The 27,705-nt window shown below is 52.1% G+C and overlaps 1 protein-coding gene across 4 annotated transcripts in view; it reads right to left on the bottom strand.

Moving 5' to 3' along the window:
* The window catches only part of SLC25A25 (solute carrier family 25 member 25), a 100,427-nt gene that overhangs the window by 14,455 nt on the left and 58,267 nt on the right, over positions 1–27,705 (bottom strand). For 2 of the 4 annotated variants that reach the window (XM_078646676.1, XM_078646678.1), the window contains exons 4-9: positions 27,407–27,442; positions 25,335–25,446; positions 21,059–21,217; positions 18,427–18,579; positions 13,060–13,167; positions 12,506–12,673 (exon numbers count right to left, since the gene is read on the bottom strand). In XM_078646676.1, the coding sequence (XP_078502802.1) occupies positions 12,506–12,673; positions 13,060–13,167; positions 18,427–18,579; positions 21,059–21,217; positions 25,335–25,446; positions 27,407–27,442 (736 nt within the window). The remainder of the gene's footprint in view (positions 1–12,505; positions 12,674–13,059; positions 13,168–18,426; positions 18,580–21,058; positions 21,218–25,334; positions 25,447–27,406; positions 27,443–27,705) is intronic. The other 2 variants (XM_078646677.1, XM_078646680.1) reach the window with 1 other exon arrangement.

The following is a 27,705-nucleotide window of genomic DNA, read 5'->3' as shown; positions in this document are numbered from 1 at the left end:
CTCCCTGCTTGTTGATGTAGAACATCATTGTTGTGTTGTCTCTGGATCAACACTCTCTGGTTGTACAGTTTTGTCTGGAAGGCCTTCAGAGCGAGGAACACTGTCTTTAGTTCCAGGTAGTTGATGTGTTTGACCGCATCCGCTGTGCCCACAGACCCCTCGCTGAGTTTTTTCATGTGAGCCCCCCATCCCTTCTGGGATGCCTCTGTGGTGATGGTCACCGTTGGGGTCGGTGGTGGTAAAGGCTTCCCTTCCGTTATGTTTTCCTTGTTCCACCATGACATCTCCTCCTTCACTGCGTGCGTTACAACCACTAGATCTTCCCAACTTCCTGTAGCTTGTGACCATTTTTCTTGCAGCTATTCCTGGAATGGTCCATTTGGAACCAGATGTACGCAGGAGGCCATCATGCCCATAATCTTGCTCGCTGTCCTCACGGTCAGAGCTCGCCCCTCCTGGTAGAGGCGAGTCTCCTTCAGCCGTGCCAGTGTTCTTTTGTCGCTGGGGAACACCCTGCTCTGTACCGTGTCGATCTGTGCTACTAGGAAGATTTTTACCTGCTCTGGTTCCATTGAGGATTTCCCCTAGTGGATGGAGAATCCCAGGTCCACCAGTGTGCTTGTCACGCGCTGTGCGTGTTCTTAGCATTTCCTGTGTGAACTTGTCCTTATTAGCCAGTCGTCCAGGTAAGGGTATACATGCATTCCTCCTTAGGTGCGCTGCCACTGCTGCGAGGCACTTTGTGAAGACCCTTGGTGCGGATTTTAGTCCGAATGCTAGGGCTGTGAACTGGTAGCGATCTTGGTTGATGGTAAATCTCAATAGGTGCTTGTGCTGCCTGTTCATTGGGATGTGCAGGCAGGCATCTTTGAGGCCTATGGTGGCCATGAAGTCTCCGTCTCTTATCTGAGGAATGACCTCTTGTAGGGACGTCATCTTGAACTTTTGTGTCTTTATGTACTTGTTTAGAAACTTTAGGTCCAGGATGGGTCTCCGTGTTTCGTCCACCTTTGGTACCAGGAAGTAAGTTGAGTACACTCCCTTGTTCCTTTCTCTGTATGGTACTGGTTCGACGGCCTCTTTTTGGAGGAGTTCCTTCGCTTCCTTTTCAAGTAGCTCTAGCTCCTTTCCTGAAAGCGCCCTTCTTTTTGGTTTCCTGTTTGGTGGCGTCTTTTCCAGTTCTATGCAGTATCCGAACTGTATGATGTTGAATATCCATTTGTCTGTGGTTATCTTCTGCCACACCCGGAAGAAATGATTTAGCCTGCCTCTTACTGGTGTTACATGTTCGTTGATGTTCTGGCCGTGTAATCCTGTGTTGGTCTTGTTGTGCTCCACCCAGGGAGGAGTCTTGTGGGTGGGCACGTATTGCGTGACGGAGTCCCTTAGACGTGGGTCGTTGGCCCCCTCTTATTTTGTCCACGTCCGTTCGCCCTCCCGCAAAAGGACTGGCCCCTTTGCTGGTAGTGCCAGGTTTGTTTGTGATGTCCTTGTTGTGTTTGGCTGTCTCCCTGGTTTGACTGTTGGATAGTCTGGTGTGACATTCCTAGCTGGTTTCCCCCTCTTCCATTCTGTCTCCGCGACGGAGTACCCCTTTTGTCCCCCTGAATTGTAAGGCCCCCCCATGGACCTTGCAGTTTAGTTTTCTGTTATGAGCTGGGTGAGTTTTTCATCCACCGGCGCCCCAAACAGTGTCTCCCCATTGAACAGGGTGTTTAGAATGTTGTGCTGCACCTCTGGTTTGAAGCCTGAGATCCTGAGCCAGGCCTGTCTTCTCTCCGTGATTCCCAACATCATCAGCCTGCTGGATGTGTCAGCTCCGTCCAGGGCTGTTTTGAGGCAAGAATTTGCCACATTTTTTCCCTTCTTCAACAAAGTGTGAAGCTCTTTGTTGGTACTCGTCCGGGAGGTGCTTGAGCAGCTGTCCAATCTCGTCCAGAATTTGATACTGGTGCCTGTTCACAGGGCGTTAGTTTGCGCCATGCGCCAGTGCATGGCTGCATTTCTTTCTGTCTTCCTCCTAGTTAGGTCCATCCTCTTGCTTTCCTTGTCTGGTGGTGGCCCTGATGTGGGCACATTTGCCCTTTTCCTAGCGGTCGCCGCAATAATGGAGTCCGCCGTAACTGATCCTCGGATGTAGGGAGGATCCTTAGAGGAGTGTTTATACTTATTCTCTGTCCTCGGCGTCACTGACCTGCGTGTTGCCGGTTCCTTGAACGCCTCTTTCCCCTAGGCCATGACGCTCCCAAGCATGGGGAGGTACTGGCTCCTAGTTTGTGTGGGGAGCATGGACTCCAAGAGGAAGTCTGCTTTCGGTTTTTCCTCATCTAGATGGACTCCAAAAGCTGTTGCCGCGTTCTTGATGACCATATTGTAGGCCCCAATGTCATCTGGCGGCGAAGGCCTCATAGGGTAAGTGTCCAAGGCCTCTTCAGGGCTTTCGACGTCGAGGTCCAGCCACTCCAGGTCCTGTGTCCCCGAGGATGTTGAGCCAAGGATCGTCCGCTGATCGTCGTCACCCTCCTCCTCGTAGAAGACTTCCTCTGGATGGTCCTGGGTCTCGGGACCTTACAGCGGCTCTTCGGCCTCGAAGTCCTCCTCCTCTTCTTCTACTTCGACCATCACCGCCTTTGCCTTCGACGGAATCGCGAACCTCTTCAACTTTTCGAACTCCTTTCTTTGTAGGATGTTATCCATTTAGGCCTCAAGCCATCTTTTCTCTCTCTTCAGTTCTGCGGCCTGTTCGGCGTCGAGTGGTTCGGCTGATCTCTTTGACGTATACGTCGATGCCGGAGCAACCTTCGGGTCCTTTTCTTTCGAAGTCGAACGTTCCTTTTCGGGGACGTGCTTCAAAGACCTTGGCTTTTCGCCGGTCTTTGCCACCTGGGAGTCCTTTTCGAAGGATCCGCTGGGCATTTTGTACCTGGATGCAGCTGCGGCCGTCGAGATTTTCAGTGCCAGTGCTCCCTTAGAGGACTTAGACTCTGTTTTTCGAGAGTGACTCAGACTTGAGGGCCTGTCGGGGGCTTGGGGGTCGTCGACTCTCCTACCTCTTTAGAAGTCTTATCGGTCTCTACGACCATGTAGTCGTCTTCTCCGGTGACGTTGTCCTCATCGCTCGAGAGCTCCAGGTCTCGAAGGGACAGTGGTTGTCCCTTGCCTTGCATGTTGTAATTGGCTCTTCTTTGTCGCTCTCTAACCCGGAGAGTCTTCGGTGTGAAGGCGGAGCAGGCGTTGCAGTCCTTGCTCTCGTGGTCGACCGGTAGGCAGAGGTTACAAACCGGGTGCTGGTTTTCTGCGCGTATTTGTGGTGGCAGTTACGGCAGAATTTAAAGGGTGTCTTGTCCATTTCTTGCGCTCAGGGGGCCCCCCTGTGTGCGCAATCTCCGTTGGACGTCGAAGTTCTCCTCCTTCGTCGTCCTGGCTCAATGGTGTTGTTCCTCATCATCTTCTCAGTCTTTTCCGTGCAAAAATCGACTTTTCTGCGTCTTCTTTCCTCCAAAACTCTGGAGCCCCTCAGGAACGATCCAGACCCATCGGCGGAAAAAAGAACCTGAAGATGGCGCCCAAAGGTGGGAGCTTCCGCAGGAAGCGTGCCGACGTCACAGGAAGTACACCAAAAGGTGGGACGTCGACACCCACCTGGGCGACAAAAAAAAGAAAGAAAGAAAAAAGACTACGCTTCCGGACCCCACCACTAGACTGCGGAATAATGCACAGCATAGTGAATCCAGAAAGATTCATGCTGCAAATCACAGGTAACTCAACTGATTGATGTGAAGAGAACCACTTTAGGAAGAAATTTGGGATTGGTTTGAAGAACCACCTCGTCTTTGTTAAGTTGAAAGAAAAGCTCTTGTATAATTAGTGCCTGGAGTTTGCCAACTCTCCTTAGGGAAGTGATTGCAATAAGAAAAGCAACCTTCCATGAGAGGAATTGTAGTCAACACTTGTGCAGTTCAAAGGGTAGACCCATTATCCTTGTAAGGACTATGTCTAGTTCCAAACTGGTGCAGGTGGGACTCTTGGTGGTATTACTCTTTTTAGTCCTTCCATAAAGGCCTTTATTACTGGTACTCTGAATAGAGAGAAGTTGTCTGTTTTGTAAGTATTGCAGCTACTGCTGCTAGATGCAATCGAATGATGTGTATGCTAATCCAGATTTCTGTACATGTAAGAGATAACAGATTATGTTTTGCACTGAAGCATCAAGGAGATTGATATTGTTATAGTATATACCAAATTGTGTCCATTTTGCTGCATAACATGCCCCAGTGGTAGGCTTTCTAGCATGCTTTAGGATGTTCATACAGTCTGGTGCAAATTGTAAATAACTAAACTATTACTTGAGGAGCCAGAGCGCCAGGTTGAGTTCCTTGGGATTTGGAGGCCTGATTACTCCATGGCTCTGAGTGAGGAGACTGGAGTTGAGATGCAGCTTTTGGTGTAGAACTACTGAGAGCTCTAGCAGGGTGGAATCCAAGGGTGACGTGCCCATGTGGGAGCTACGAGAAGGAGTTTGAGGGATGATTGTCTGAGCTTCTGAACTACCAGCGGAATGAGGGGGAGAAGCAGAAAAGCGCAGGCAAATATGCCAGACCCTATTAGGGCATTGCCTTTAGAGAGCTGGTGTGGGAACCTGGAGGTGAAGCTTGGGCATTTTGCATTTGGAGCTGTGGCGAACAGGTCTATGTGAGGAAATCCCAATTCCTGAGAGAAGGGAAGAAGGATTCAACTGTGTACTCCCGGGAGGTGTTCTGCTAGGAGATACATTTTGTGATGTATGGCTCATTTCCGAATGGCTTGTGCTAGGCGTGACAGTTGGAGATAGTGTGCCCCCTCCCAGAGTTAGTAACACATAGCTGTCATGTCTGTGCAGTCTAGGACAGTTTTGCCTATGAGGTGAATTTGAAAGGCTTTGAGAGCTAGAAACACTGCAGGCAGCTCTAGGCGATTGATATGGAGGCTCTTGTACTTTAGAGTCCATAATCCTTGGATTGTGTAGGTGAGCGCCCCAACCTGTGAGCGTTGAGTCTGCTGTTAGCGCTGTGTGGAGCAGGGTCGAGAAAGGGCTGCCCTATGGATACATTTTGTGAGTTCCACCACGGCAGAGTGTGATGGTTGTGTCCATCTACCAACACTAGATCGGTCAACTGACCCAGTGACTGGTTCCACTGACTTGCTAAGCATTCTTGAAGGGGATGCAAGTGAAGTCTTGCGTGGGGAACAATTAAAGACGCCATCATCCCTAGTAGTTGCACGAATACTTTTGCTGGTAATGACTGGTTGGGCTGAAATTGAGTGAGAAGGGACTGAATACTGTGAATCCTGGCTGTATTGGTAGAGGCTAGTGCTTTCTGGCCGTCCGTGGTGGCTCCTAGATAAGTTTGTGTGTTGGAAGGCTGTAGATGAGACTTTAAAGCATTTACTGTAAACCCTAGTTAGTGAAGTAAGTGAATAGTGGTTTGAGTGTGTTGGAGACACATTTGGTAAGTGCTGGCTTTGATGAGCCAGTCGTCCAAAAATGGGAAGACGTGGATGTGCTGCCTTCTCAGACGTGCTGCAACTACTGCCAGGCATTTGGTAAATACCTTGGGAGGTCTCAGAGAGCGGTCCTTTTTGGGGATGAGAAAGCACAGGGAGCACACGCCTGTCCCTTGATGTTGTAACGGCACAGTTTCTTTGGCTCCTTTGGACAGGAGCGATTGGACCTCTTGCTGAAGTAGATGTAAATGTTCCGTTGACCTTTTGTGAGAACGTGGTGGAATGTTTGGAGGATTGTTGGTAAGCTCCAGGCAATAACCATGTTGGATAATTCCTAGCACCCATTTGTCTGTAGTTATCGATTGCAGATGGGGAGGAATTGTAAAAGACGTCCCCCGACCGGTGTTAAGACGATCGGGGGGGGGGGGGTGTAGGCAAGTCACTGCTTGTTGGGGGAGGGCTCTGTATCGTCATCTAAAGAATCCCCTTGTAGAGCAAGATTTATTGTTGCCTTTGTAGGAGGCAGCAGTATTATCTGAGCACCTGGTTTTCGACCCTCCACAGTAGAAGGAGCGATGAAAAGAGCGCAGATTAGAGGGAGACTGCAGAGCTCCCATAGACTTAGCTACTTCTGTGGAGAAGTGTGGCTCAGGGGTTAGAGGCAGCAGACCCGGAAGCTGAGATCGGTCCTGGACCAGGGTTCAATTCCCCGCCTCGGCGGGTCTTGGGCTAAAAAATTCCATGGACTCGATAATTCTCGCCCCGGTGCCTCCTCGACTCACGGGTTCACACTCTGCGACTCTGGGCAATAGCTTGCTTAATCTCCACAACGGCCCCTCGCGGCGGGATGCCTGACTTTCACCTTGTGGATACCCTGCTATCTCACAGGGGAATACCAGGAAGGGTTCCCTAAGCAAGCGCCGGGAAACCCACTGCGGGTAGCTGTGCGCTATATAAGCTCAACTACATTTACATTTACTTCTGTGGCTTTTTCCATTTTTTCTAATGACTCATCTACTTCGGACCCGAAAAGATGTTCCATGTCAAAAGGAGCCTTTAAATAGACCGTTGTACTTCAGGTTTAAACCCAGAAGCCCTCAACCGTGCGTGTCTAAACACACTAGTGTTGACCTCTCTAGCTGCGGTGTTTGCCGCATCTAAAGCGCATCTTATTGAAGACGTGGACGCAAGCTTCCCTTCCTGGACTAAATCCGTGCTTTTGCTTTGTGCTCATCTGGGAGGTGTTGTAGCAATTGCTCCATCTCGTCCCAGTGTGCCCCATCATATCTGGCTAGCCGGGCCTGGGTGTCGGCAATGCACCAATGATTTGCCGCTTGGGTGGCTACTCGTTTACTGGAGGAGTCTAATAGTTTTGACTCTTTGTCTGGAGGGGGAGCCTCCCCTGTATTCTGACTTGGCCTGTTACGGGCATTAGAGACCACCAAAGAGTCTAGTGGCATCTGTCCTTTAATAAAGACTGGATCGGAGGGAGCAGGCTTCTATTTTTTTCACCAATTCTGGGGGTGAGAATGCGAGCCCCCACTGGATCTTTAAAGAGCTCATCAGCATGTCTCATCATATCTTTAAGCATAGGTAGAGTGTGGCTAGCCCTTTGTGCGCTACTGAGCATTTGAAATAGGAAATCTTCCTCTAGAGATTCCTTGTGTAACTCTACCCCAGGATATTCTGCAGCTCTGGCAAGTAATTCCAGATATCCTACATTGTACGAAGGAGGGGAAGACTTTGCAGGGTAAAGATCTGGGTTGTTATCCAAAGGTGAATCCGTGTTATAATCCTTCCAGGGGTCTATTGGATTGGATTGAATATTGCCCCCCCCCCCCCCCGCCCTCCATCATCAGGTGGTGGAGAGTTAGTTGATGTTATCAGTACATGGTGCAAAGGTGGAGACTGTGTAGGGGAAAGCTGGGAGGGGTTAGTACCTACATTCTTCCTCTTCAAAGGAATATGGTAAAGGGTGTCCCCTGAATCAGGTTTGCGTTTGAGGTGATTTATTAAGAACATGTCCTGTATGTGGATTTATATAAAGTTCCAGTCTTGGGGTGTCAAAAATCGGATCCTGCAGCATCAGAGGAATAGTTTTAGGTTTCGGTACCAAGGATTTGGGTGCCAGGATAGGATAATTTTCAGTGGGGAAGGTTTTGGTGCCAAAGGAAATTTCATTTTCGGTGTCAATGATTTCGGCTTTGAAGCGTTTTTTGGCTTCGAGACTGAAGGTTTTGGCTTGGTACCCTCGTCTCTACGTCCTATCTTCCTCCTACCCCTTTACCCTATCCCCTTACCCTTCCTGCCCCATTCACCTTGTCCCCTATGTTCTTTAAATGCTTTGCTTGATACTTATGTAACTTTTAACGGATGTAATTTGCAACATTATTGTCCCTTATGTAAAGCGCTCTGATTCCTTCGGGTCTAGCCAGCGCTATATAATTAATTCATTAATTAAATTTGTTCTCATTTAGTACTCTTTCTCCCTTTTGTATACCTTCCTAGCTCCTATCCACTCTCCCCTGAATCTCTCACCTTGCCTGTTAGTCTGCCTAGCCCCCGGTCCTTTGTGCCCTTTGACTAAGCACTCCTTCTCCCCTTGTTGGGGAAAGATCCAATATTTATACTCAGGAGTCTCAGCAAACTCGCTGAGAGAGTCCACTGTGCCAAGGGAGCCACTCACAGCTGAGGTATGGTATGGCACCCCTTGCCAAAGCACTCCCTCTCCCTTTTTTGGGGAAGGATCCAGTATGTAGGCCTTGGAGTCTCAGAGACCCCTCTGAGAGAGTCCACTGCGTAAACGGAGCCTCCCTCAACAGAGATAGGGAAGTGATACCACTTCCCCAGGGATCTCAGCTTACTGGACTTTGGACGATGCTTTGAGTTGTCTACCGGTTTGTGTCCCTGTCGCCCTTCCCCATCTCTTTCCTTGCGGTGTCCTTCAGCCTCCCCTCCTCTTTCCCACCTTCATTACCTGTCTACTTCCCCAGCTCCTTCCCCTGAATCTTTCCCCCTGCCTGCTTTTTCCCTTACGTATTTGTGCTTATTATTTATTTCGACCTTACAAGTAACTATGTTGCCATGCTCTAATAACTGTGTAACCTTTGTAACGATGTAACCTGTAACTATGATCTAATGCTCATGTAAAGCGCTCCGATACCTCCGGGTCCAGCCAGCGCTATATAAAACCTTTAAAATAAATAAATAAATAAGAGCTTGTGTATTGGCAATTCTCCAGGTATTTGCTGCCTGAGAGGCCACTCTTTTCTCCGAGGCTTCTAAAATTGTTGACTCCTTGTCAGGAGGAGGAGGGGGGGGGGGGGGGGGGGGGGCAATCACCTGTTTGCGAATTTGCTCTTTTCCTAGCATTAGATACAACTAGGGAGTCTAGTGGTAGCGGAGACTTGATATAAGAGGGGTCTGTAGGGGCTGGTTTGTATATCTTTTCTATTCTTGGATTGAGGACAGACGGCCTGGCTGGGTCTTTAAAGAGGTCTGGTGCGTGCTTCAATACTCCCTTCAGCATAGGGAGTATACGTACACTCTTCTCAGATATTGGGAAGGTGTTAAATAGGAAATCCTCCTCTATAGGGTCAGTGTGCATGTTTACGCCATGATACTGAGCTGCTCTGTCTATTAGCTGGTTAAAAGCGACAGTGTCGTCAGTAGGAGACAGCTTTGTGGGGTATGGCGAGGTATCCGGTATGGGTTGTGTATCATATGGGTCATTCTGATCGTCCCATGTGTTATCCTGGTTTCCTTGATCATCAGGGTCTATAAAGTCCTGTTGAGGATCTTCACCCATGTCTTCTACGTCATCATAGTGTGGAGGTGTAGGAGAATATGGAACATAAGGAGTGAAAGGAGGAGGTGTGAAAGGTCTAGATGGGGATGTCCCAAAGTCCATTTTTCTTAGGAGGAACAGAAGAAGGTGCTTCAGTGTCCGGTCTTCTCTTGTTCCTATTGTAAACTGATGTGTCCTGTATCAGGTTCAATATACAGTCTGCTTTGGTCTGGGCTCACTGGATCAGGATGAAAAAGTTCTTCCACTGTCTGTGGCTTTGGCGCCGAGGTTTTTGGAACTGTCGCTTGTTTGTTTTTATTTTTCTGCGGAGCTTTTTTCGGCTCGACGGCCTTGTTGGACTCTGCGTCTTTCGGGTTGACGACCTTTTTCGGGTAGACGACCTTTTTCGGGTCGACGCCCTGCTTTGGCTGTACGGCCTTTTTTGGTGTCGGCGCCCGTTCTCGGCTCTGCGGCCGTTTTTGAGTCGACGGCATCTTTTGAACGGGGTCCTTTCCATCGGCAGGAGGCCCACATGGCGTCGAAAAGGCCTAACGGCCCGCATCGACTACCACAGATAGATGGAAAGGGTTGTCGAGTCGAGGGATACCGAGCGGAAACAATACCATCGCAAGTATAAGTTTTTTGGACTTCGTAAGTAGGAAAACTTCGGTTCCGAAGTTGGAGTTGTCGAAGTGCCTCCGAACCCAATAGCGGAAAAAAACAATCTGAAGATGAAGATGCCCATGCGCACTGTAGTCCAAGGGAGGAGTCCCCTATCTCGTGATACTTCGAAAACTCTTCCAAGACAACAAGGTGCAAACATCCGGACCCAACACTAGGCGGCGATCTATGCTAAGATATGAATTCAGCAGCCCACATGCCTCGAACACAATGTCTCGAGGGAGAGGCCAGAGGTTCATGATCAGCCTGAAGGAGCTGTCCTCCTTGGGGATGAGGCAGGAAGCAGAGTAAATTCCCTTGCCCCAATGGTGAGGGCAGAGGGAGGAAGGAGGAAGCACTGGTTCAGTAACCCCTTTTTGAAGAAGCTTTCACTTCTTCCTGCAGGAGGCTGAGATGTTCGCTGGTGTGGGTGGAATGTTTGGATGGGGGTGTGAGAAGTTCAAGGCAGCAGTTGTGGCAAACCACCGCTAACACCCATTGGTGTAATACAAATTCCTCCCAGCTTGGAAGGAAAAGCTGCAGTCTCTCCCCTGACGGGGTTGTGTGATTGTGGGGGAGGGAGAGGAGTCAGTGCTAGGAGGTGGAGGCCCCATTACTGGAGTCATCTCTGCCCCTGCACTTATCGTGGTTCCGCCTGTAGGCACCCCTTCAGTTTGCAGGTGGGAGGTGTGGGGCTCCTGTGGTATGAGGGGGCAGGGTCTCCAGCAGGCTATCTCAGAGATGAGCCTCTGTTGGGTGGGGTCAGGAGGGCACCCATAGATCTAGCAATGTTGATGTTCTTCAGTTTCCCCAGCATCTCGTCAACCTGCAGTCCGAATAGATGTTCACCATCGAAGGGCGGGTCGAGGACACTGGCACTGAATCTCAAGGTGGAGATCATAAGGGTCAGCAGAGCAGAAGGAGCTACAAGGCCCACACGAGGAATGTGGAACTCCCTCTGGAGTGTGTGGGGGTGATGGAGGTGGACTGTAGGGGAGGGGACCGGTCCTCCTCTACCTATTTGTTTGGAGCGTGGGAACTCGAGGGGGCTCAAAGCAAGCTCCTCCTTGAATGTTCTCTTCCTCGCGAGTCTGTGAGGGTTAAAGCGAAGGTAATTCCGCCAAACGCTTCCCTGTCTGAGGATAGATGTGAAGCCTGTTCTGCCTGGCATTCAGGTCCTCTTTAAACAGTTGTGGGATGCATTACTCCAAGTAGTTGGAGTCAGCTGTCAACAGGCTCTACAATGGTGGCTTTGGTGTCGACGTTGGCCTCAGCACTGGCTTTGAAAGGGGCTTTAACTTTGAAAGGGCGGCAGCATTGTGGATCTCTGGGCTTGGCAACCACGAAGGGGCAATGCCTGCCGACGGAGGCGTCGTCACAACTGGAGCTTGAAGGCAGAGGAGTCTACAATGATTTGGACGAAGGGCTCCACGCCCAACCGCCACGGGCGGAGCTCTGCCTCCAAGGCAGGCCTCTTCAAAAGGCTAGTGTGTCGATGCTGACCATGCTCACAGTTCTGGAGGTGGTCTTTCTTCACAAACCGGCAGGCGTCAAGGGAGAAATTACTTCTTCCTCCTGGTCAGACTCGGAGGGGAAAACGGCCTTCAGGTTAGGCGATTGCTGATTGGTCTGAATGCCCGAAGGGCTGGCGTCTTCACTGTTCGACAAGGAGCAGCCTTTGCTCTCTAAAGATGTTAAGGATGCTATCAGAGTATTGCTGCTGCACCTCTTGATGTGTCCAATACCTCCTGAAAAATTCAAAGGGCCATTCTTGAACAGAAGATGAGGCAGGCCTGGCACGCTGTGTTGTGGTTTGGGAAGAGACGTAGGTAACAAAGCTCATGTCCGTTGAACTACGATTACTTTGCGTGGCACTCGAACAGTCCTAAAAAAGAAGAGGTGCACAGAGCCACAGAGGCGCGCACAGCGACAGAGGCTCTAGTAGTTAGGAGTCGATCAACCAAGGTCTGTCTCCTAAGGATGTCACCGAAAAGGTGGACGGCAAAAGCATTCCCAAATATTTTTCGAATTTTACCAAGTTGGCACTATGGAAAGTAGCGAACACATTGATTCTCAGCAATGTCAGTACAGGTCTAAACCCAAAGGCAAAAAAAAAAATCTGTGCCTATGCGCACTGCCAACTATGGGTGGAAGAACAGTGCATCCCAGGACTCGAAAGACTTTATTTGAAGAAAAACTGTGTATAGAGATGTGAATGCGGCACGCAGCTCAATGGAGCCACAGTCAATAGTCGGAGACGTGTGCAGTGCAGCACATTGATCAACTGAGTCACAGTCAGTAGGTGAGTGTATAGTGCAGCACTGTGAACTCACTTCCCACATACGGACACACTGAAGCTTGAGTGCATTAAACAGTCGTTGCTGGCTTCACAAAAAGGGCTGCATCGATGGGGTGCAAGTACAAGACTGCTCTTGCTGTTTCTAAAGCCACAACTGGAAGACCCTCCCTTCCCATTTGCAAAGTTCGAGAGAGACTGGCACATATATCCAGATAAACTCAAAAAGATTACAACAGTGCTCAACTTGGTTTCACATTTAGTCGTCGATGTCTTACCTCATACACAGCGAGGTCAATGCCCGCGTAAGGGATGATGCCCAGCATGTTGGGCACGTAGCCCTTGTAGAAAGCAGTCATGCCTTCCTTCAGGAGGATCTTCTTGCCACAGTCCAGCATACCCATGTATTGCCCGGTTTTCCTCAGTGCCATACGAGTCTTCAAAACCTACAAGATAAAGGATAAGAGTCAAGCCAAGCCTCTCCGTGCTCCTGCAGGGCGCTGAGCAGAGCTTACATGCCGTGTTCATGCCAGGTGAAACCCGCTAACCGCTAACTAGCAGCCTGGGGCATAGGGGTACACAAGATCAAACCCTACTGCAAGGGTGGCAAGAAGGCCCCAGACTGTAGCATGGGGATTATAGTTTCTAAGCATATGGCTTCAATCAGAAGGTTACATGAGGACCAGATCCTACCACAATGCGTGGTAGAGGATACGACAGGCTGGGGCAGAGGTTAACATGAAGACAGTCGCCGGGGGCAGGAGATTGATTACATGGATACCACCTCACTGCTTTTTTGTCACAAGTCAAGCATAACAAGTCTGGGACTCACCTCCATGGGGTAAATGCTGCTCTGTGCAATGGCCCCAGCCAGTGAACCCGCCACCAGGCGCTCGTGAATCCGCAAAGTCTCCTGGTCACTTCCAATGAGATGCTTTATCTAAGATGGGGAAGTGGAGAAGTTAGGGAGAGAAAGAAATAGGGAGGGAAACAGTGAGAGATGGAGGGGTAGAGATCAATACTGAGGGAGTTTAGGAAGCAGTCTTCCGACATTGTTAAGGGGGTTAGTAGCTACCTTCGCACTGGCATCGACACTGCTGAGGGAGCGGATGCTGCTTACACACTAACATCAACACTGTTCGGGGAGCACAGAGGCCAACTACACACCAGCATCATCACTGCTAGGGGAGCACAGAGGCCAACTACACACCAGCATCATCACTGCTCGGGCAGCACAGAGACTAACTACACACCAGCATCATCACTGCTAGGGGAGCACAGAGGCCAACTACACACCAGCATCATCACTGCTCGGGGAGCACAGAGGCCAACTACACACCAGCATCATCACTGCTCAGGGAGCACAGAGACTAACTACACACCAGCATCATCACTGCTCGGGGAGCACAGAGGCCAACTACACACCTGCATCATCACTGCTAGGGGAGCACAGAGGCCAACTACACACCAGCATCATCACTGCTAGGGGAGCACAGAGGCCAACTACACACCAGCATCATCACTGCTAGGGGAGCACAGAGGCCAACTAGACACCAGCATCATCACTGCTCGGGGAGCACAGAGGCCAACTACACACCAGCATCATCACTGCTCGGGGAGCACAGAGGCCAACTACACACCAGCATCATCACTGCTAGGGGAGCACAGAGGCCAACTAGACACCAGCATCATCACTGCTCGGGGAGCACAGAGGCCAACTACACACCAGCATCATCACTGCTAGGGGAGCACAGAGGCCAACTATACACCAGCATCATCACTGCTCGGGGAGCACAGAGGCCAACTACACACTGGCATCGTGAGTGCAGAGGCCTACAGCATCATTCCTGAGGGAGGACCCAAGGAAGAACTAAGGTGCGAGCCTCCCTAAATGTTTAGTCTGCAAAGCGACTCAAATACAGCATTTGTATTGGTAAGAGCAGCAACTGTCAGGGGGTTTACCCGACTATAGTGACCCAGAACCCCTCAGTAAGATCTAACAAAATGGTTAGTTACCAGTAGGAGTAGTTTTGCACCTTGAAGAGTTCCGTGGATTCACATGCTGTGCATCATTCCGCCATCAAATGGTTGGGTCCGGATTTGTCTGGTTTTTTTCCCTTTTGTTTTGGACGCTGTCGACCACCATTTGGTGTCAGGTACGTCCCCTGTAAGACGGCAGGCGGCATAATGGAGGACGACCTGCGTAGTGGCCATCTTCGTATTCTTTTTTCTGTCTTTATGCTGTTTAATCCTTGTTATGGTCCTTATTTTAGTTCTCAACGTTATACTTTGCTTCCCCACCTATTTGCATTCCTCCTCTGAGGGGAGGTGGGTGGGTTTTCCCCAGAATCTGTTTCCGGAATGCTTTGAGTGTCAGAAGAACAGTTTTCATTTCTAAGAAGTGTTGCTTTTTTTGGAGTCTTCTTCGCTCCATCGCCCATGAATCTGTAGTTGGTTCAGATGTGCCCCCCACCCGCTGAGGGATGTGGTGACTGTCACAGATGGAGTTGTGTTCTTGAAAGGTCTCCCCTGTACTACGTTGTTGGATGCCCACCATTGTATCTCTTCTTGCACCCTTTGTGTAACAACCACTCGATCCTCCCAACTCCCCGTGGCTTGTGACCAGCTGTTGGCGATCCATTCCTGGAAGGGGCGCATGTGTAGGCGCGCGTGTGGGATGAGTGGGATGCGTGATGCCATCATGCCCATAAGTTTCGTTACCTTCCTCACTGTCAGGCTGTCCCCTCTGGTAGAGGGTTGTTTCTTTGTAGATAGCTTGTATCCTGTCTTGTGTGGGATACGCCCTTGCGTTCTTTGCATTTAGTCTTGCCCCACAGAATGTTTTTTTCCCCTTTGTGGGTTTGTTGATTTTTTGTGGTGTATTGAGAAACCTCACGCTTGAAGTGTTTGGATTGTTTCTGAACCGGTTTGTGGCATATTTGTCTTGTGCGTCCCCATATTAGCCAATCGTCCAGATAGGGGTATACGTGGATCGTTTCTCTTCTTAGGTAGGTGGCCACTGAGGCCAGACACTTTGTGAACACCCATGGAGCTGCTTTTATTCCGAACGGGAGTACCTTGAATTGGTAGTGTGTTCCGTTGTGTAGGAATCTTAGGAACTCCATCCTATCTACTCCTACCCATTAACCCCCCCTTCTAATGCTCCATTTAGATCGTCTTCTACTTTCTTGAAATGTTTTTCTAGTAACTGATGTAAAGTGTAAATTATGTAATTTTGCAATTCCTGTGGAACCTTATGTAAAACGCTCTGATACCTCCGGGTCTAGCCAGCGCTATATAAAACTCTCAAAATAAAATAAAATAAATGAAAATAAATAAACTTTGTGTGTCTTGTTCATTGGAATATGTAAATAGGCGTCTTTGAGGTCTCTTGTTGCTAGGAAATCTCCTTTTTGGATTTGTGGGATTATTTCTTGAAGGGTACACATTTTGAAGTGTTGTGCCCGCATGAACTGGTTTATGAATCTTCCATCCAAGATTGGTCTGAGGGTTAAGTCTTGTTTTGGTGCAAGGAAGTATGGGGAGTAGTTTCGTTTGTGCCGTTCCCGTTTTGGTACGGTTTCTATTGCCTGTTTTAGATACAGTGCCTGGATTTCTCCGTTTGGCAGGGTTTGTCCTGTTTTGGATAATTCTTATTCTTGGTGGCTTTGCAGGTGGTGTCTTTGTTAGCTCTATGCAATATCCGTGTTGTACCAAATGTAATATCCATTTGTCCGCTGTGATCCTTTCCCACTTGTTGTCGAAGAATGCTATTCTTCCCCCCACAGGTGTTTTGTGTGGAAGTCAGTTAGACGTATTACCCCTCCCTCTGGAGGTCTGGCCTCCTCTTCTGCCGTTTCCTCACACTCGAAAGGGCTGCTTCTGTTGTTGCCAGCCCTGGTAACCAGATTTTTGACCCATTTGTTGGCTTGTGTTTTGCCGCTGCGATTGTTGCGGCATCTGCTGGTTTTGGCTGAGGCTGCCTCTTCCTGTGGTCTCCGTTAGAGAAACCTCCTCTCTTGAAAGATCCTCTTTGTTGTAGGGCCCCCATTGCCCTGGCTGTTTAATCCCTTCAACAGATTAGGAAGGATAATGAATCTACTTCCAAGCCAAATAACTTGTCCGTTAAGAGGTCTGTTGATAATGGATGTCTGGACTTCTTGCTTAACGCCAGAGATCCTGAGCCAGGCACGTCTTCTGAGTATGGTTCCGGAGCACATTTGCCTGCTTGCGATGTCTGCTCATTTAGTGCAGATTATAGGCAGGTATTGGCTACATTTTTTCTCACTTGGACCACCGCTCTTGCTCTTTTCTTGTCCTCTGGGAATTTGTTTATAAGCTCCTCCATTTCATCCCACTGTTGGTGGCCGTATCTGTTCAGCAGGGCATTTGAGTTGGCAATGCGCCACTGCGTTGCTGCTTCTTTCTCCATTCTTCTGCCACCAAGACCATCCTTTCTCCTTTTCTGGCGTAGATACTGTATTGGAGACTGCGTTAACTCTCCTTATGGCCGTTGTTACGATGATGGAATCTGGCGTAACATTTCCCTGTATATATTTTGGGTCCTTTGAAGAGGGTTTATATTTTTTTTCCACTCTAGGAGTTACCCATCTGTTAGAGTCTGGCTCCTTGAAGTCTTCCTTGCCTTGGTCCAGAATAATTGGCAACATGGGAAGATAGTGTACCTTTAGTTGCAGGTGCCAGGGTTTCCAACAGGAAACATGTATCCCCCTTTCTTCCTCTAGGGGTTCCCCAAACTGGTTTGCATCCCTTTTAACAATGTCATTGTAGGAGGCAATGTCATCTGGGGGAGAAGCCTTCAGGGATAGTCGCAGATCTCTTCCTCTGGACTCTCGGTGTCGAGATCGGTCCATTCGTCCTACTCCGGAAAGTTACCGTATACCTCAGAGTCTTCACCTAGAGGTTCCGGCGTTGGTGGGGACTGGAGGATACCATCTTCCTCCTCTTTGGCGCGAAGATTCCAGTTCGACTTTCGGAGCCATAGGGATTAGATACACCTTTAGTGAATGATCAAACTATTTTCCATTTCTTTGAGTCTTTTCTTCTTTTTGACTTAGAGGACCCTTTTGGCGTCGTATGCCGGGGTGTTCCTTCTTTTCGACGTTAGTCTTCGGTGTTGATGCCTTTTTAGCAGGTTTGGTGTTGTCAACCCTTGGCTTAGGAGCCTTGTGCAACTTTCCCTCTTCGGCAACCTTTGGGTGGGTGCCGTGGGTTTCTTTCGGTCGCGGCTGACCTTCGATCGCCTTTTTCTTTGGCGTCGGGCTGCCTTGGCTGTTTTTGGTTCGTGGCCCTTCGGTTCCGACGGATCTTTTGTTCTTACCTTGTACGTCTTTTTCTTCAATTCCTTCGCCTTCTTTACATCACGCTTTTTTTCGGTGTCCTTTTCCATAACTTTGAAGTCCCATCCTTCATGTGTGGGTTCCGCAGGAGCTGCATGTTGCTCTTCATCGCTCGAGAAGCCCATCTCGCTCATGGAAGGTTTCTTTGTTGGCATGGACATTGTAGCGTAGTGGGCCGGTCTCTGATTTTGGTGTGTCCTGAGAGTTTGGCAGGAACGTTGCACAGGCCTCACAGTCTTTATCCTGGTAATCCTTGGGTAGACAGAGGTTTCACACAGTGTGAGGATCCCGCTGTGCGTGTTTGTGATGGCACTTGGGCAGAACTTAAGAGGTCTTCTCCATGGCCCCCTACCTCACCATTTGTAGCCCGGAGTGGTCCTCTGGTGCGAGCAGCTGTGCTTCGGTCTACGACTCTGCATTGATGATCGGTTTCTTCTTGTTGATCCTATCGACGACTACTATCTTTTCTTGAAGTTTTTCGGGGAAAATAAACTTTTCTTCGGAGCTTCCCGTCGTGCTTCCAGACCCAAAGGCGGAAAAAGGAATTTGAAGATGGCCACCATGCACGTCGACCTCCAGGATGCCGTCTGATGTCATAAAGGGGACGTACCTAGCACCAAATGGTGGTCGACAGCGACCAAAATAAGTGAAAAAAACGCCACAAAAAACAGACAATTCCGGACCCAACCACTGGATGGCGGAATGATGGACAGCATGTGAATCCAGAAAAGGATTCACGCTGCAAAACCAACATTCCACCCTGACCATGAAGATCCGAGTCCCCGACAGACTAAACCCCAACCAGCTGCCCAAAAGCGCACTGCCCGCCCGGGCCTTACCTGCTCATAGGCCATGAACTTGATTGCAGACTCTGGGGCGATTTTTAAAACATTGATGCCGTTGCCTCTCCAGAGGGATCGCACACCGCCCTCCCGCAGCATCTGGCTGAAGCCGCCGACAATGCACATGTTGTTACTGCGCGTGGCATGAACCTGGAGCGGGTGAAGACATTACAAAGAGTGTTCTGGTCATGCGCTGCTGTGGAGGAGGTTGGGGAAAAACTGAACCGGCACAGTAGGTGCAGGGACAATCGGAACTACTGGCACTCACAGACGGAAGCAGGAGGGCAACATCCAACCACAGCTTGACACAACATCCACACAGGGCGCCACAGCTGGACACAGGGCGCCACAGCTGGACACAGGGCGCCACAGCTGGACACAGGGCGCCACAGCTGGACACACGGCGCCACAGCCGGACACACGGCGCCACAGCCGGACACGGCGCCACAGCCGGGCGCACACAGCGCCGCAGCCAAACACGCGCACAGAGCGCCACCGCTGGGCACCAAAACACACAGAGCCAGAGAGTACAGAGCCAAGAGGGCTATGAGGGAAGAGAAACTATAGAACAAGGATGAAAGGGAGGGGAGGGCAGTGACAAAAGAGCATGGACAGTATAGCAGAAGGCTCTAAACAGTACTAGAGGTGGAAATGTGCAGAGGGCGGAACAGTGTGGGAAGCATAAAGGACAGTGCCCACGAGAACCTGGTGGACAGCAGAGGTAGCCAGGGCAACAAAGCAAGGCGGCAGCCGAGGAGGGTCTGCCCTCTGGGCTGGCACCTCCGGGATGGGTCTGCCCTCTGGGCTGGCACCTCCGGGAGGGGTCTTACCCTCCTCTCCCCGTGCCATGTCTGCTGGTGACCCACTTCTGGATCTTGTCCCCTGGGCTCTCACCCTGATGCAGTCTACCCCAAGTCTGTCTTTTTGGCAGCCACCCCTGGGGTCTGACCCCTGGGCTGCCACCCCTGGAGACTGTCGTCCCCCGGGATGGGTCTGCCCTCTGGGCTGCCACCCCCGGGATGGGTCTGCCCTCTGGGCTGCCACCCCCGGGATGGGTCTGCCCTCTGGGCTGCCACCCCCGGGATGGGTCTGCCCTCTTGGCTGCCTCCGCCGGGAAGGGTCTGCCCGCTGAGCTGCCACCCCGGAGGGGGCAGACCCCTCCCGGAGGTGCCACCCCGGAGGGGGAAGACCCCTCCCGGAGGTGCCACCCCGGAGGGGGAAGACCCCTCCCGGAGGTGCCACCCCGGAGGGGGAAGACCCCTCCCGGCGGAGCCAGCCCAGAGGGCAGACCCCTCCCGGCGGAGCCAGCCCAGAGGGCAGACCCCTCCCGGCGGAGCCAGCCCAGAGGGCAGACCCCTCCCGGCGGAGCCAGCCCAGAGGGCAGACCCATCCCGGGGGACGACAGTCTCCAGGGGTGGCAGCCCAGGGGTCAGACCCCAGGGGTGGCTGCCAAAAAGACAGACTTGGGGTAGACTGCATCAGGGTGAGAGCCCAGGGGACAAGATCCAGAAGTGGGTCACCAGCAGACATGGCACGGGGAGAGGAGGGTAAGTGCGGGCAGCAGAAAAAACTGAATCAGGACAAGAGTGTGGGTGTCACAACGGGGTACAGTCTTAGCCTAGTGGTAGGACAGTGATCACCAGAGTAAGCAGCCCACTGTCAGGGAGTGGCAGAGGCAGGAAAGACGCACTGCTGAGAGCAGAGTACAATCATCGCTTATCAGACGACAGCGGGCGGCGCCCTTTTCTCAGAACTACACGGACATGCTCATCCCTACCGAGAGCAAACAGCCTGTTGAAAGAGCTGACGTCAGAGTCCAAACGTTATCTGAGTCAGAAGCGTCAGCTGGTGGGGGGGGGGGGGGGGGGAGGGTGTAGTGGTCAAAGCACCTGATGGGACATGTAGTGGGAGTAAACAAGCATCATATGTTCTCCCCAGCACCCCACACAGAGCATAGTGCAGACTGCACACACCTCTCGTGCAAAGCGAGATTCACCACCCTCCTGCCCTTGGCACCAATGACATCTACCCACAAGCAGAATGTCCCCGAGACCCAAGATGGCGGCATCACGGCAACAACGCTTAAAGCTCAAGGTGGGTTAATGGACACCTTCCAGGAGGTAACCCGACGAGTAAGAGAGGAGGGAGCAAGCTACAGACCAGCAAGGAGGGCCGGGGGGGGGGGGGCGGGGGGAAGGAGGAGTTCTCCCCCTTCAAGCAGGTGACCCCCCAACATGAGCAGCCATAGACTGTCCTGGGAGCTGGGGAGTGGGGCATGGGGGGAGGGGGGGGGGGGGGGGGGAGGAGGAGGGGGACAGAAGGACACCCCCTTCAGGGGAGGCACTTGCCTCCTGGACGGTACCCAGGCTGTCAGGTTGACCCTGGCCCAGGCGGCCCTGCCAAAGAACATTACTTGCAGGCACACCTTCCGCCGTTCACCAAGGTGGGGGCTGTCAGTCTGGTGGGTACAGATTCATGGGGGCAGGGCATCCGCAAGACACTCCCCCGCATGACCACCACCAGCCTGTCCTTGGGTGAGGGGGTGTTTACCGGGGGGGGGGGGGGGCGGCGGAGGGGCTATCAGTCTTGTGGGTACATATACACGGGGCGGGGCCTCAGCAACACTCACCTGCATGAGCACCTTCAGCCGGTCCAGGGGGGCCGTGCAAGTTCGTGACACGGCCCCAGCCCCGCCACCTGCCACCAGGTGCCTCCACAGCATGCCCCTCTGCTTCTCCTCCGCCGTGAACTCGTCGGGCACTGCCAGGTTCTCCCCAACATCCAAAATCTTAAAGAAAAGCACAAGAGGTTAAAGCAAGGCGTGGGCAGCGTCTGTGCCCCGAAGCAGGCCAGCCCCAGGGCACCCCTGTGCCCGCCCCAGTCTGTCAAGGCCAGTTCACCTACAGGTCCTGCTGGCTGGCACTCCTGGGGAATGCAAAAAGATCAACTGATGGACAGAATGCAGAACCAGGTCATACATTCACCCCAGTACAGAAATCGGCGCCTACATTTTGCTCACCATGCCATTCCAGTTTAAACCTAGCCATATACAAATCAGTCTTGACCCTGTGCCCCATGGGAACAGTCCAGCCCAAACTGCCAAGCCAGGTCCTCCCTGGACCGGAAACAAGCACCCAAGACCGTTTTTGGGCTTTCAGCCCTCACCAGCCAGGATAGCTTGACTCCAGTGGTGTGGAGAGCCCGGGACTCACGTCTGGTGTGGTGAGCAAAAGAATGATGGTTTAAACTCAGATCAGCCCATAATACAGAATCCGATCCCATCGCTACGCCCATAATACACTCTGACCCCCAGTACCGCACCCTTAATAGGGAATCTGAACCCAGTACCGTGCCCTTAATACGGAATCTGAACCCAGTACCGCGCCCTTAATACAGAATCCGACTCCATCGCTGAACCTAGTACCGCACCCTTAATAGGGAATCTGAACCCAGTACCGTGCCCTTAATACAGAATCCAACGCCATCGCTGAACCTAGTACTGCACCCTTAATAGGGAATCTGAACCCAGTACTGTGCCCTGAATACGGAATCCGACCCCATCGCTGAACCTAGTACTGCACCCTTAATAGGGAATCTGAACCCAGTACTGTGCCCTGAATACGGAATCCGACCCCATCGCTGAACCTAGTACTGCACCCTTAATAGGGAATCTGAACCCAGTACTGTGCCCTGAATACGGAATCCGACCCCATCGCTGAACCTAGTACTGCACCCTTAATAGGGAATCTGAACCCAGTACCGTGCCCGAATCTGAACCCAGTACCGCGCCCTTAATACGGAATCTGAACCCAGTACCACGCCCTGAACACCATTCCGAACCAGAAGGGCCTGCCCTCTGGTCGCCTTGCTTTCCTAGCATTACATGAGGTACGCCTCTGCCTACGAGGGCAGATCAGCAGGCCGCAGTGTTTGCACCCGACATGTTCACGGCCATGTAGAGGACCAGCCCTGGGATCAGAAGCTCTGCCAGGATTACCTCAGGAACACCTGGTTCAGGCTGTCCCAGACCAGGTGTGAGTAGTCACAGAGCACACATTGCATCACTAAACATGCTGGGAGCAGGGCGTGGACTTTGCCCTGCCTGCTGAATCTGTGCCATCGCCCAGGGGATTCGTACAGGGAGGGTGAGGTGCCACCCGGATGCCTCCTCAAACAGGCCAAGGGGCACAAGGAACGTTCAGCAGGGAGGGTTATTCTGCTCTGGAAGCACAGGGAAGGAGGGAGAATTCATATGCACTTCAAAAAAGCACTCTCATATTTCCCCTGACCTGAAATCCCTGAACTGGCTGCCTTTTGAAGCCAGAATACATCTGAAAATCGCCTGCATGACTCACAAGGCGATACACCTGAACTCTCCCGGCTACCTCACTCAGAAGTTGACAATCTCTGGCGGCGCTAGAAACACTAGAGGCACAAACAATCTTCTGCTGACACCCCGCAGATTCCGGAAGGAAAAAACATATAAACGCTCCTTCTCAGGAATGGCACCCAGAATCTGGAACTCTCCCCCCCCCCCCGAAACTAAGCTCATCTCTTCCACTACACTCTTTAAGAAGTGAAAGCTATCCTCATGGCAAAATACACCTGAACTATTAATTCGGTCTCCTTAAGATTATGCACTGAACTGTACTACTTGTTTGACCCCGCTGCATATTTGCATTACTTGTATTATTGATTTACTGATTTACATGATTTGGCTTTGCCCTCATTTATTTGTACTGTATGCTCCTCTGATTTACTGGTTTGACTATGTTCCCTAATGTACCCCTTCTGTGTAAAGCGCTCTGATATCTTCAAGGATCTTGTTCGCGCTATATAAAACTTTCAAAATAAAATAAAATAAAAATATGCCCTGGAAGCACAGGCTCAGAAGTAGGGACGAGAGAGGGTTCACGACCCCTAGGAGATCGTAGGGCACTTCCGCACAGAAGACTCATGCGCACCTGGCAGGCCGAAGGCAGGCTCATCTGCACCAGTCCACGCATGGAGCGGGCCCAGAGCCGGGGTCCCTGGTCCGACAGACCTGCAGGTTGCCATAAGGCTGAGTGATCTGTGACCCCCGCTGCTATCACAGACCCCTGAATAAGAATTTAGATCGCCCACTTTTGGGTCTCGCGGCCCCAGACAGCATTCAATCATCCAGTCACGTCTGTAAGGCTAAAATTACAGCCGTAAGTCCCAGAGGGATCGATCGATCAATCATGGGTCGATAAGGCGTGCTACTCACCCGTGAGGTTCTCACGGTGCTGGGTTGTGGCGGGGGGCACATAGGGGGGGGGGGGGTACGTGGAAGGATAGTCTCACGTTGAGGTATTTGTAGGCGTGGGTGAGGCGTTAGAAGGTATGGACGACCTTTCAGGTAAACAACCCCTAACGATCACTACATGGCTGGAGCCTTGGCCTCCTAACTTCGGTGTGTGTTGATTAGATCCCTGCCTAAACATCACGTGGAACTGGCGCAAGGTATCGAAGCACATCTGGTCTATATAATCTTCATTACTGAAACTGGGCCAGGTCCAGCTGCATTATAGACAGGGTACACCACCGCTCGGTTAGACCAGTCTGACAAGAAGGGAGGGGGATTAGATAGCGACCCCTTCACGGCTATTTGCACTCCCGTCTCATCGAATGCTCACGAAGCTCTCCTGTTCAATATCAAACATACAAAATCACAATCATTTCATGAGCTTTTGATATACCGCCCACTGAGGCCAAGAGGCCCTTTTATTTAATTCTTAGAGCCCTTCCTCCAAATCGGATATCACAATCGTCGGAAAGCCTCTTTTGATGTGTGGCGCTCGGTAGCCTGCCCTAGATGTGTAGCTACCTGTGGGCTACAACCCATGGGAAAAAAAAAAAAAGAAAAGAAGGTTTGGCCAGTGTTTCCCCGCTCTGTTGCAGACACCGCGTCTACCCGACCGAAAGAGTAGCCCCTCTTTAGCGTGGTCCCCATTTTACCCAACAAAGGCAGCTTCCCCTTTGAAGCTCGCCTTTGTGGCTAACACCCGGCGTGGCTTCCTGCCACCAGGAGGTAACGCCTCCTTCAGGGGCAAGCCTCTATCTTTACAGGTCGGGGGAGCCGTTGACAGGTCTCCCCGGGGGGGGGGGGGGGGGGGGGGGCGCAGAAGGTGTCTCAAATTTAAATCTGGGCAACAAGAGTAGCGACTTTCTAAAAGTTGTATGTGGCAACAAGTTACATTAATTTCAATGTGGGCATCAAGTCTGGCATAATAAAATACGTTTGATACCTCTGAGTACCAACTTAACAGTCCCATTCAGAAGTTAACAACTGAGGGTCAGCGCGTAGAGAGGTACTTGCCAATGGGGCCGCTCGTTTCTCTACCAGTAAAAACGTACACTGCAGGTTTATACTGCGAGAACACGTTAAACATGTTCTACTTTTAAATCGGCTGCATCTTGCTTTAGGACTCGATCGGCCTGCGCAGGGGTGACCGACATTAAAAGGGGAGCTTGGACTTGGTCACCAATTAAAATGGCAAAGTAGAGTTCGCAGTTTCAAACTGTCTGCAGTGGCAGTCTGGGGGTCACGTTTGACCTTGTGCCCCTCAGGAGGGCACAACACGTGCTGCAGTCCCTGGGGGGGGGGGGGGGGTGAGACACTAACTTACAAGCCTCGGGTACCCCTGGTACCATATACCAGGGACTTACAGGTAAGTTAGTTTATGCCAATTGGGTACAAGCCAATGAAACATACTTTCAAGAGTCAGGGCACTGGCACAAAGGTCTGCTCGGCGGCCTCCGTGCACTCAAAAACAAGCAGCATCAATCCAACACTTTGGGGGTGACCATACAGGGGCAGATTCCATGGCCTTTCAGGATAGCATACATTTGCGACTGCCTCTCCGGAGCCCAGGGGCACTTACCGTAGCATGCTTCCAGTACAAGATAATCTCCGGAATGTTCTCAGCTGGGTGCAAGAGGTGGTAATCCCGCCACTCGTTCCAGTTAATAGTCATCGTGCCGTCCTTGTCCATGCTGCAAAAAGAGACAGAGGTTCAACGGTGCCCATCGCACCCAGGCCCAACCCACAGCATCGGAGACGCCGGCACCCCACAGCATCGGAGAAGTGTCCATCCCACAGCATCAGTGAGGAAGAGGCCTGCACCCCACAGCATCAGTGAGGAAGAGGCCTGCACCCCACAGCATCGGAAAAGTGTCCACCCCACAGCATCAGTGAGGAAGAGGCCGGCACCCCACAGCATCAGAGAGGAAGAGGCCTGCACCCCACACCATCAGAAAAGGAGACCGCTGTGCCCAGCAGCATCAGAGCGCACAACAGACCCACCCCACAGCTTAAGAGGAAGACGCTTGCACCCCCCAGCATTAATGTGATGCCTGCACTCCACAGCATAACAGAGATGCGTGTGCCCCACAGCACAGCACAGGGAAACACCTGCACCCCACAGCACCAGAGGAAGATGCCAGTTTCCCACAGCAGAGTGAGTCGCTTGCACCCAACAGCATCATGTGGAGTTTCCTGCACATAACAGCATAAGAGAGGGAGACATCTGAACCCCACAGCAGAGACGGATACGCCTGCACCCCACAGCATCAGAGAAGGAGATGCCTGCACCCAACAGCAGAGTGATACGCCTTACCCACACCACTTAGTGAGAATCACACTGCTCACACTAAAGGACACTGCCCAACAGATGAGTAAGAGAGATGCCTGTGCTAGAGACTGTGGAACAGGATCAGTGAGGTTGATGTCAGCGCCCCACAGCATCAGAGGGGGAGATGACCGGGCCCCACAGCATCAGCGAGGGAGGCGCCAGAGCCCCACAGCATCAGCGAGGGAGGCGCCAGAGCCCCACAGCATCAGCGAGGGAGGCGCCAGAGCCCCACAGCATCAGCGAGGGAGGCGCCAGAGCCCCACAGCATCAGCGAGGGAGGCGCCAGAGCCCCACAGCATCAGCGAGGGAGGCGCCAGAGCCCCACAGCATCAGCGAGGGAGGCGCCAGAGCCCCACAGCATCAGCGAGGGAGGCGCCAGAGCCCCACAGCATCAGCGAGGGAGGCGCCAGAGCCCCACAGCATCAGCGAGGGAGGCGCCAGAGCCCCACAGCATCAGCGAGGGAGGCGCCAGAGCCCCACAGCATCAGCGAGGGAGGCGCCAGAGCCCCACAGCATCAGCGAGGGAGGCGCCAGAGCCCCACAGCATCAGCGAGGGAGGCGCCAGAGCCCCACAGCATCAGCGAGGGAGACGCCAGAGCCCCACAGCATCAGCGAGGGAGGCGCCAGAGCCCCACAGCATCAGCGAGGGAGACGCCAGAGCCCCACAGCATCAGCGAGGGAGACGCCAGAGCCCCACAGCATCAGCGAGGGAGACGCCAGAGCCCCACAGCATCAGCGAGGGAGACGCCAGAGCCCCACAGCATCAGCGAGGGAGACGCCAGAGCCCCACAGCATCAGCGAGGGAGACGCCAGAGCCCCACAGCATCAGCGAGGGAGACGCCAGAGCCCCACAGCATCAGCGAGGGAGACGCCAGAGCCCCACAGCATCAGCGAGGGAGACGCCAGAGCCCCACAGCATCAGCGAGGGAGACGCCAGAGCCCCACAGCATCAGCGAGGGAGACGCCAGAGCCCCACAGCATCAGCGAGGGAGACGCCAGAGCCCCACAGCATCAGCGAGGGAGACGCCAGAGCCCCACAGCATCAGCGAGGGAGACGCCAGAGCCCCACAGCATCAGCGAGGGAGACGCCAGAGCCCCACAGCATCAGCGAGGGAGACGCCAGAGCCCCACAGCATCAGCGAGGGAGACGCCAGAGCCCCACAGAATCAGAGGGGGGATGTCAGAGCCCCACAGCATCAGCGAGCGAGGCACTAGAGCCCCACAGCATCAGCAAGGGAGGAGCCTGTTCTGCACTCTAAAGGCAGAGCAACACCACATCAAGAAAAGAGCAAAAGTGAGACTTAAAGCAATCCTATACTTACTAGGTGACAGGACCCCAGAAATATCCTGTCCTAATTCTGAGACAGACAGACGGATTGGGAAGCGAAAACAAGAGGGAGAGAACAGTACATGAGACAGGCAGCGGTTAACATTCAACCCAGAGCCCTCCACCACAGTAGCAGAGCAGACAAGCACCCCAAAATGTTGCACATGCAGAGCTCGATCAACAAGAGCAGGAGCACCAGGCCTTGTCCACAAGCTGACCACACACTAGCCATGAACATCCTGATCACACAAAGTGCCCACAGGCTGGTAAACAATCACCAAAAACTGGCAAAAA

This window comes from Lissotriton helveticus, chromosome 5_2 (genome assembly GCF_964261635.1).
Source record: "Lissotriton helveticus chromosome 5_2, aLisHel1.1, whole genome shotgun sequence".
NCBI classification, from domain to species: domain Eukaryota; kingdom Metazoa; phylum Chordata; class Amphibia; order Caudata; family Salamandridae; genus Lissotriton; species Lissotriton helveticus.
This window is presented reverse-complemented; position numbering and strand designations above follow the sequence as displayed.